Source organism: Eriocheir sinensis, chromosome 22 (genome assembly GCF_024679095.1).
Source record: "Eriocheir sinensis breed Jianghai 21 chromosome 22, ASM2467909v1, whole genome shotgun sequence".
Classification (NCBI taxonomy): domain Eukaryota; kingdom Metazoa; phylum Arthropoda; class Malacostraca; order Decapoda; family Varunidae; genus Eriocheir; species Eriocheir sinensis.
The window spans coordinates 11915432-11925431 of NC_066530.1; the positions used below are offsets into that span (position 1 = coordinate 11915432).

General features: G+C 45.0%; 1 protein-coding gene across 2 annotated transcripts in view; it reads right to left on the minus strand.

Annotated features, from left to right (window-relative positions):
- Positions 1–474: 474 nt before the first annotated feature.
- Positions 475–10000, minus strand: part of LOC127002065 (ionotropic receptor 93a-like) — a 60803-nt gene continuing 51277 nt past the window's right edge. For both annotated transcript variants that reach the window (XM_050867502.1, XM_050867503.1), the window contains exons 17-19: positions 8279–8357; positions 6917–7074; positions 475–6238 (exon numbers count right to left, since the gene is read on the minus strand). In XM_050867502.1, the coding sequence (XP_050723459.1) occupies positions 6120–6238; positions 6917–7074; positions 8279–8357 (356 nt within the window). In that variant the 3' untranslated portion in view covers positions 475–6119. The remainder of the gene's footprint in view (positions 6239–6916; positions 7075–8278; positions 8358–10000) is intronic.

Here is a 10000-nt window from a genome sequence, read left to right on the forward strand (position 1 = left end):
CGATAGATTATATAACCAAGACCAAGACCAAGGATTTCGCCTCGGGATGTATCCAGTCTAACCTGAACCAAAATTTAAGCAAACCTATTACTGCCTCATTTTTCAACCCACCCCTTACCCTGGAGGAACGCTATTTAGTAAACTTTAAGGAAATAAAGGAATAAGGCTAAACTCCTTCACCATAACGCTTCATGTGCGCCAGGGACTCAAAGGGAAAGGATTGGCATGCGCAAAACTCTGGCCTGGTGGCGGCAACTCAGCCCAGTTCCCCCTCACGTCCACTACGCCTTCCCTCCACAGAAAATGTATTAGTTCCAGGAAAGGCAAAGGGTAAGCTTGGAGGAGCTCTCTCGGTCATTTTTGTTGCTAGGAAAGAAAAGGCTATTTTTTTCGCAACTATTTCGTTTCTAATAAGTCTCCTTGCCCCAAAACAATATACCATTGTAATCCATTTTTTTACGCCGCGTAAGTTAAAAAAAAATGGCCGTCATCGTTTATGAGTACATTTACGTAAGCACCTTAAAACTACCTTCATTTGATAGGCGGAAGTTAAATGAAGCACCAAACATCTTATATTTTATTACTGAGTAACATTTCATTTTGTCTGCAGGCAAACACGAAGGTTCCGGAAGGTTAAATATTTAGCCCAGCGAGGCGCGCAGCGAGTTGTACTTCATGCCGACCAGCGGCGGGCCCGGCGGCGGCGGCGGCGGCCTCTGCTGTATGAGCCCAGTCAGGAGGCGGCCGCCGCCACGTCAAGGGCTGATAAGCTAAGGTAAAGCGATATCAAGGCACCGTGATGGCTGGTGGGTGGCGGCCGCTGGGGCTGTGGCTGGCGTGCTGCTGCCTCGCGTCTTTTCTGAGAACAATTTAGTGTGTTGGTGAGCGAGGGTTGTCCTGAAGGCGTGCCCCGCGGCGACGGGCGTTTGGTCAGGCCGCCACGGGGGTCTGAGGGCCCTGGGCGGAAGGGCTGAGGGCTGTCCGGCCCCTTGTAACGCCCACCATCACATACACAGCTGTTGTTGGCGGCTCCTGACAGTTGCTGGTGAGCGTCAAGGTGGCCCCGAGCCCTGCCGCCCCGGCAGGCCGCAGCCTAACGCCACATATGGCGCCACGCCGCCAGCCGGCGCCTCAGTGTCGCGGCGGCGTGAGTGAAGGCAAAGGTCATTGGTACCAAACAAGCAAACCAGAGAAGTACGTAATTTCGTAATGAAAGAGCCGCGTTGAGCAGGTGTGTCCTTATCGCTACACAATATACTTCCTTCACACATCGACGGATACATGAGCGTGGTGCATGCAAGGCCATACTTGACCATCTACACACACCCGTCACCCAGCGAGTGTCCCGGCCCCGGCAAGGCAGCGGGGGGCGGGCACGGGGGAAAGGCGGCACTGGGAGAGACGGTGGGGTGTGTTAACCAGTTCATTCGCATCAATCCATTTAGTTATCAAGTGAAAAAAAGTACTCTAGAGAATTGCGCTGCGAGCCAGTAATGAAAACCCAAAAGGAGAGATGTTTTCCTTATTTCGACTATTTTGCTTCATTTTCACGCTGCAGTTCAGTTTTCTGAGCGATTTTCCCCCTGATATGAGTACTAATTATTGCAACAGTGATAATAAAAAGGCCAACATACTCTGGTCGGCCAACTTAGCAGAACTTATAGCTTCGTACGACAGCGGCAACACAAGACTAACACAGGGACACAAGTAGTAAACATATCCCAGAGACATTGAACGTGTGTCTCCAAGTCCACCTTTACCCCGAGCGCTGAGGGACAAACCAAACTCTCTTAAAAGAACAAGATATAATGTATGTTTTCCCTCTAGGTAGAATATATTTCCTATTAATATATAACTCGAATTGCCTTGCACAGTGCATTAGTAGTTATAGTAGTAGTAGTAGTAGTTATAGTAGTAGTGGTAGAAGTAGAAGGAGTAGTAGTATAAGTATTTGTATCAGTATTAGGGGTAGTGGTAGTAGTATCAATAACAGAAGTAGTAGTAAAAGCAGTGTTAGTATTAGTATTGGTATTAGTAAGTATATTGACTCACTTTAACACATTACCCGTCCTCTATCATATATAAGTAACATCACTTTATATATTTCTAAAAGGATACCACACTTAAGACCTATTGCACCCTCTATACATCACACTTACGAGCTATTGCATCCTCTCTATATATTGCAAGGTTCCTGTGTGCGTGTCGACTTAAGTCTACGATAAATATTCCTTTATATAAACTCTACAGCTTCTATACACACAACGAAACAGGCAAACAGTACACGTTAATATCGATACAGGTATGCAATAAGAGACCTACTGAGTCATACATTAAAGCTCCAGTTACGAGTTAGCGATGTAAGATATTAAATTAGATTATAGTTATGAGTTAATGTTTCCTGTCTGAAGATATTAGTACAGTTATAAACTACTGGGTCTTGTATGAAGGTAGAGTGAGAGTTCAGAGTTAGTGTTACTTGTGTGTCAGATGATATTTAAGTTATGGGTTTCTTGTTTTAAGGTATTAGTATAGTTATAAGTTACCAAGTCTCGTTTGAAGGTACAGTGACAGTTACGATAATATTAAAGTTACGGGTCTGTGTTTCCTGTATTAAGATATCCGCACATCTATAAGCTACTGAGTCTCGATGTGAGGGTAGAGTGAGTTACGATATTAAAGTTGTAGGCTACTGTTGCCCGTCTATCAGTACAGATATAAGCTACTGTTTCCTATATATTGCATGGCTTAAGTGAGGCTTGAAGCAGCTCTTGGTAAGTACACAGCTGTTTCAAAAGGTACACATGGATAGCATCGACTGCAAAAAGAAAGCACACAGAGAAAAAAATAATATTGGCAGAGAATCGGCTGTTCAAAAAAGTATTACATAAAGATTGGATTAGTTTTTCAAAGAAAAAAAAAAAGAGAGAGAGAGAGAGAGAGAGAGAGAGAGAGAGAGAGAGAGAGAGAGAGAGAGAGAGAGAGAGAGAGAGAGAGAGAGAGAGAGAGAGAGAGAGAGAGAGAGAGAGAGAGAGAGAGAGAGAGAGAGAGAGAGAATAGAGTGGATATGATCAGCTGAATAAAAGAGAAAATAGCGGATTGAATGATCTGTCTATTGAAAGTATATATAGGAGAGCATCACCTGCTTAGGGAAGTATAACATATTGATCGGATAATTTTTTTTAGACAAAGTACACATGTAACAGACTGGATAACATCATCTGTTTGAGAAAGTACACATAGGACCGAATTAGCTGCTCAATTAAGTACATATTGAACAGATAGGAACAGCCGTTTTGAAAAGTGTACTAACATTGAATTCAAAAGTGTTCGTCAGGTCTGCTTAACTGTTTGTGAAAGTACAGAGAAAAGATTGACTGACTGACTGACTGACTAAATGACTGACTGACTGAGAAAGCAACACCGACAAAAACAGGATGAAAGGAGTTAGAAAGAAAATACATGTTTCTAAAATTGATTCATTAAAACCACACATATATTAATTAGAATCGGTGTAGGTCCGTCAGGCTGTTATGTTGTTAAGGGTAAATACACAGCCTTAAAAAAAGAACTGTACATGCTAAAAGTACATAGGAGGAGGGAAGGAAAGTAGGGCGTTAGTGGGTGGAGCTTAAGAGATCAGCTGCTTTTTATATATTGACTATTAGAAGGTATATTTATTTGTGTACTTATTTTTCATATTATTATACTACTGGTGCGTGTCTGTTTGTTTGTTTGTTGAAGCGGCGTGAGTGTGAGCAAGAGAAGGGAAAAGAAAGGGAATGTTTTAGTGCAGGCAAGCAACATGGTGAGGTGTGGTAGCGCGCGTGTGTGGCTGCCCGTGTATGTGACAGGGTATGTACTTGGCAGGGTGTATGCGTGACAGGGTGTAAGAGTGGGCAGGGTGGTTGCTTACGATGGTTGTGGTTGAGGTGGTGTAGATGAGTGTGTGAATCCGTAGCAGGGTCTATAGCAGGGTCTATGGCAGGGTATGAAGCACGGTTAGCAGGGTCTTAAGCAGGGTGTTAAGAAGCGGAGGCAATCAGTTAGTGTAGGGGTGGCAGCAGGGTGGCTCATACATACTACGCTGTTTGTTGTATTTGGAACTATGTGGCAGGGTGTTTTAGCAGGGTACGTATGTAAGCATGGCACAGGGGAGCAGGGTATTGAGGGGGCGAAGCAAGGTGTGTATATGTGTAGGAGAGACTGCAGGGTGATTGAGGTTCGTGGAGCTATGTGGCAGGGCTGGCAGGGTGTTTAAACATGTAATAGAGGCAGGGGACTAACAGGGACGATAGGTGTGAGGGAGAATAGCATGACATATTATAGTGACATGTGGCAGGGTGAATAAACAGGGTACGTAAGCTGGCAGGGTATCAAAGCAGGGTTTTTAAGCATGGTACTAGAGGGAACAAGCAGGTAGGATATTAGCAAGGGAAAGCAACATGACAGCACAGTAGTGGCACGTGGCAGGGTACGTAAGCTGGCAGGGTGTCATATCAGGGTAATTTAGCAGGGAAGGGGGGATATGTGCAGGGGAAAACAACATAGCAATACAGTAATAGCATGTGACAGGGTGAAAAGCAGGGTACGTAAGCTGGCAGGGTTACAAAGCAGGGTTTATAAGCAGGGGAATGAGACAGGGGACAAGCAGGGTGGATATGTGTCAGGGAAAATACATAGCAATATAGTAATAGCATATAGGCACGTGAATTATTATTATTTAAGCAGGGGACAAGCAGGGAGGACATGTATAGGGGCGGGCAACAATGGTATGTCATGTAGCAGGGTGAATAAGCAGGTACGCAAGCAGGCAGGGTGAATTAGCAGGGAATTTAAGCAGGGAGGACATGTGAAGGGGGAACAACAGCAGCATGTGGTGGGGCGTAAGGCAGGGTACACAGGCTGGCAGGGGGTGAAGCAGGGGGGGGGGGGGTGACACGGCAAGTCGGTGCAGCACGAATCATCAGTGACATCGGGCGGGACCAGCATCAGTCAGCACGGTCAGCACACCACGCCACGATGCTGAGCTGCCCACCCGACTCAGGCACTGGTGGTGATGGTGGTGGTCACTCGGGGTGGGAGAGGGAACAGGAGAAGGGAGTGTAATAAACCACGAATCTTGGGTCTGGGGAGTGGAGTGGTGAACTGGGGTGAGTATGTGTGTGTGCTCGACGTTGGGAAAGAGAGAGAGAGAAAGCTGGGGTACGATTACTGGGGAGCTGAATTGGGGAAGGGAGAGAAGACAGTCTTTCATTCTACATAACTGGGGAGGAGAGTGAACTGGGGAGCTGAACAGTGGTGTATGTGTACGTGTGTGTGTCTGTGCGTGCAATATTTGAAGAGAAAGCTGGGGTGTGGTTACTGGGGGAGAAGAAAGAGGACCAAACATCAGTCTAGAAAACTTGGGGTCGAGGGGAGTTTACTGGATCGGAATGAGGGCTAAATTATGTGTGTGTATACGTGTGTGACCTTTTATTTTTGCTAAGAGACGTGGGAATTGGCGTGTCGTTACTAGGGAGGAGAGAAAGAGGGGAGTTTGCAAGTGTGAAAAAATGTCATGTCAATCCATAAATTCAGCTCTGTGCTTGGGCGTCGAAGGGGGCGTAGTGGGGGTACTAGCAGGCTGGATTTCTGTGATGGTATAACCTGGTATGGAGAGGCGGTGGCGTGCCGGGGAGTGGGACTGGGTGCGGAAGGGGCTGCGGTATCTACGGTTCTGGTGATGCTGGCTGGGGGTTAGCAAGGACCGTCTGGGTGATGGGAGGAAGGGTTGCTGGGTCGTGCTAGTCTGCGGAGGCAATAAGAAATCCTCCGCATCGGGAATCGAGGTGAAATGCGGTAAATCAGGGTTGGGATACTTCGGGAGGGACAGACTAGGGCGGCGAGGAGACGAACGCCAAGACACCGGGTGAAGATCAAGTGGCAAGGCGGTGTCAGGGCGAGAGGTGGTCAGGGAAATGCTGGGAATGGTGGAGAGGGACAACTTATGGCGGCGGAGAGCGGGGAGCCACGACCAGGGCCTGAAATGAGACGGACGAGAGGTGGAATCGGGGCGAGAGTTCGGGGAAGTGTTGTGAGGCGAGAAGGTCAACATGTTTTGTAGGAACTCGAGGTCTCTAAGCCATAAATGGTTTGACCAGCGTCCCCGTGCTGGAGCGTGACCCGGGCTCGCTTTTCCCCAGGCAGCTCCGCATAATGCACTCCCCAGCGATGATGACGGCGGCGAGGAGGAAGCCTGAGAATTGGGACGAGGAGGAAGGAGTGGTTAGTGGAGCAGAAGAAGGGAGATGAAGAACGGAAAGAGGTTGAGTGTTAGTGATGAAGGAAGATCAATAGCTGAGAAGGAGTAGCAGATAAGACTAAGTTAACAGGGTAAGAGGAGAGAGGACATTAAAAAGAAAAGACGAGGAGTTAGTTCAAAGGGTACAAGACAAAGATCAATAGCTGAGAAGGAGTAGCAGATAAGACTAAGTTAGCAGGGTAAGAGGAGAAGAAGGAGCATTAGCAGAAAAAGACGTACGAGAGTTAGTTCAAAGGGTACAAGACAATCCCGTAGAATCCCGAAGAGGATGAAGAATGGAATGAGGTTGAGTGTTAGTGATGAAGGAAGATCAATAGCTAAGAAGGGTAGTAGATAAGACCAAGTTAGCAGGGTAAGAGGAGAAGAAGGAGCATTAGCAGAAAAATAAATGGAGTTGAACTAGTAGAAAAGAAGGAGGAGAGGGAGGGTTCATTGACACTAAGAAGAGATACCAGAATAAGAAACAGAATAATAGGAAGAAAAATAACTAGGAAAATATATCTACTCAGTCAGTTAATCAAGATAAACTAACAGGCTAAAGACCAGGTTAGTAAAGTCAAACAAACAAGCAAAATACCAGGTTAGCGGACGACACAGACACATCACACATACCGAGGAACAGCAGGAAGAAGGAGCCCTGCATATCGGAGAGCGAGACGGTCCTGGTGGCGTCTCCTCCCCCGTAGGCCGTGGTGGAGCACTTGTTCTTCTTGGGCCAGTAGTCTCGCTTCCACTTCTGTATCAGCCCGCCTACCTGCATCTTCTTGAGTCTGCCATTGGAGAGAAAACGTGTAAGAGAAGAAAATGGTGTTGCAGGAGACTAGAAAGAAATATCTACCATTAGCGTTAACTTATGTAAAGAAGACGAGAAATATAAGGAACTAAATTAGATAAGGAAGAGAAAGAAATACGCGGAGGAAGACATAAAGGGAAGTGGAGTGAATAAACGAAATCAGGGGAGGAAAAAGACGAAATGTAGGTGGAAGGGAGATAGCAGTAAGAGAAGGATTAAGTAAAGAATATATGAAGCCAGGCACTGCTATAAAGAAAACAAGGAAATGGAGAGAAGAGAAAAAAGAAATAACACAGTAATAAACCAAAGCAAAGAGGCAAGGATATAGAGAAGACGAAATGCGGAGAGAAGAAAGAAAGCATAAAAGGAGAGGAATTAACTGAAGAAAAAATGATGCTAGACCTACTATAGAGAAAACAACGGAATAGAGAGAAGAGGAAGACAGACATGGCAGAGGAATTAAAACCCCAAATATGATGAAGCAAGGAATTATAGAAGACATAACGTACAAATAAGAAAGACAACGGAAAAAAGTAACGAAGGAAGAAATATAAATAAATAAACACATGAAAACAAGGCCTACGAGGGAAGATAGAAGACAAAATGTAGAAAGAAAGAAAAACAACAGAAAAAAAGTAGTTAAAGAAGAAATAAACATAAATAAACACATGAAAACAAGGCCTACGAGGGAAGATAGAAGACAAAATGTAGAAAAAAAGAAAAACAACAGAAAAAAAGTAATTGAAGAAGAAATAAAAATAAATAAACACATGAAAACAAGGCCTACGAGGGAAGATAGAAGACAAAATGTAGAAAAAGGAAAAACAACAGAAAAACAAGTAATTAAAGAAGAAATAAAAAGAAATAAACACATGAAAACAAGGCCTACGAGGGAATATAAAAGGCAAAATGCAGAAAAAATAAAGAAAACAGAAAAAACAGAATTAAAGAAGAAATAAAAATAAATAAACACATGAAAACAAGGCCTACAAGGGAATAAAGAAGACAAATTGTAGAAAAAAGAAAACAAACAAAAAAGTAACTAAAGAAGAAATAGAAATAGATAAACACACATGCAAACAAGGCCTATAGAGATGAGAAAGGCCAGGAAGGAGAGGCAGCCCGTAGTACAAGCTCATTTCAAGGGAAACTATACAAAAATCATGCGTCTCGTTACTTACTCCGTGTTGAAGCGGTCAATGTAGGGGCTGTCCCGGGGCACCGCCATGGCCACGCTCTCAAAGTAGAACTCCTCGCGGCCTGGATAGCACACACACACGCACACGCAAATGAAGATAAGAGAGGGGCAAAAAAAAAGGTATCATTAGCATTACAAATAGAATGGTACAGCAGTTACACACACACACACACACACACACACACACACACACACACACACACACACACACACACACACACACACACACATGTTAATCAAGGCAGCGTCACCCATGTACGAGAGTTAGTTCAAAGGGTACAAGACAATCCCGTAGACTTTCATAATGTATGTGTTGCTTTCTCCCACCCCCTATTCCCCTTCGCTCATCATACTGCCTCTGTTACTGTCTCTCTTTCTCTCTCTTTATTTCTCTCTCTTTTCTCTTTCTCTCAGTTCTATATTCAATGCGTATCCTCTTTCTCCATTTTTCCTTCTTCGTTTCCTTCTTTCTTGCATTTCGAAACCCATCATTTAGTATTTTTTCTCTCCTCCCCTTTCTTCTACCTCTTCTTTCAACACCTTTTTTCTTCACCATCATCTTCTCTTGAATCATTACCACCAATATCACCAGCTTCGCCTCAACCTCTTTCTTCTTAACCAATCTTTCTTTTTCTAACTCTTTCTCTTTTTCATGTTCCTCCTCCTCCTCCTCCTCCTCTTAAAACACCATAACCACCACTTCCACCTCCCCCTCTCTTTTCCTCCATAGCCAGCTTCTCTATATCTCCTGTTTCTCTCTTCTCGCTCCCCCTCCCTCTTGTTCATGTTTCTCCTCCTCCTCCTCCTCCTCCTCCTCTTCTAGAAATATCCCCACCACCTCCTCCCAAACCTCTTCTTTCTAAGCAACCCCTCTCTATTTCTGATTTATTCCTTCACCTCTCTCTCTCTTTTCCATACTTCTGCTCCTCTCAAAACACAGCAACCACCTCCTCTGCCTCTTCCTTCAACCATCGACTTCTTTCCCCTCCCTTCCCTCAACCATCGACTTCTTTCCCCTCTCTTCCTTCAACCATCGACTTCTTTCCCCTCCCTTCCTTCAACCATCGACTTCTTTCCCCTCTCTTCCTTCAACCATCGACTTCTTTCCCCTCCCTTCCTTCAACCATCGACTTCTTTCCCCTCTCTTCCTTCAACCATCGACTTCTTTCCCCTCTCTTCCTTCAACATCGACTTCTTTCCCCTCTCTTCCTTCAACATCGACTTCTTTCCCCTCCCTTCCCTCAACCATCGACTTCTTTCCCCTCCCTTCCTTCAACATTCCTCCCTTCCTCAACCATCGACTTCTTTCCCCTCACTTCCTTCAACATCGACTTCTTTTCCTTCAACATCGACTCTTTCCCCTCTCTTCCTTCAACATCGACTTCTTTCCTCTCTTCCTTCCTTCTCCCTCTCTTCCTTCAACATCGACTTCTTTCCCCTCCCTTCCTTCAACATCGACTTCTTTCCCCTCCCTTCCTTCAACATCGACTTCTTTCCCCTCTCTTCCTTCAACCATCGACTTCAACCATCGACTTCTTTCCCTTCCCTTCCCTCACCCATCGACTTCTTCAAACATCGACTTCTTTCCCCTCTCTTCCTTCAACCATCGACTTCTTTTCCTTCAACCATCGACTTCTTTCCACTCTCTTCCTTCAACCATCGAATTTTTTCCCCTCTCTTCCTCCAATCATCGACTTCTTTCCCC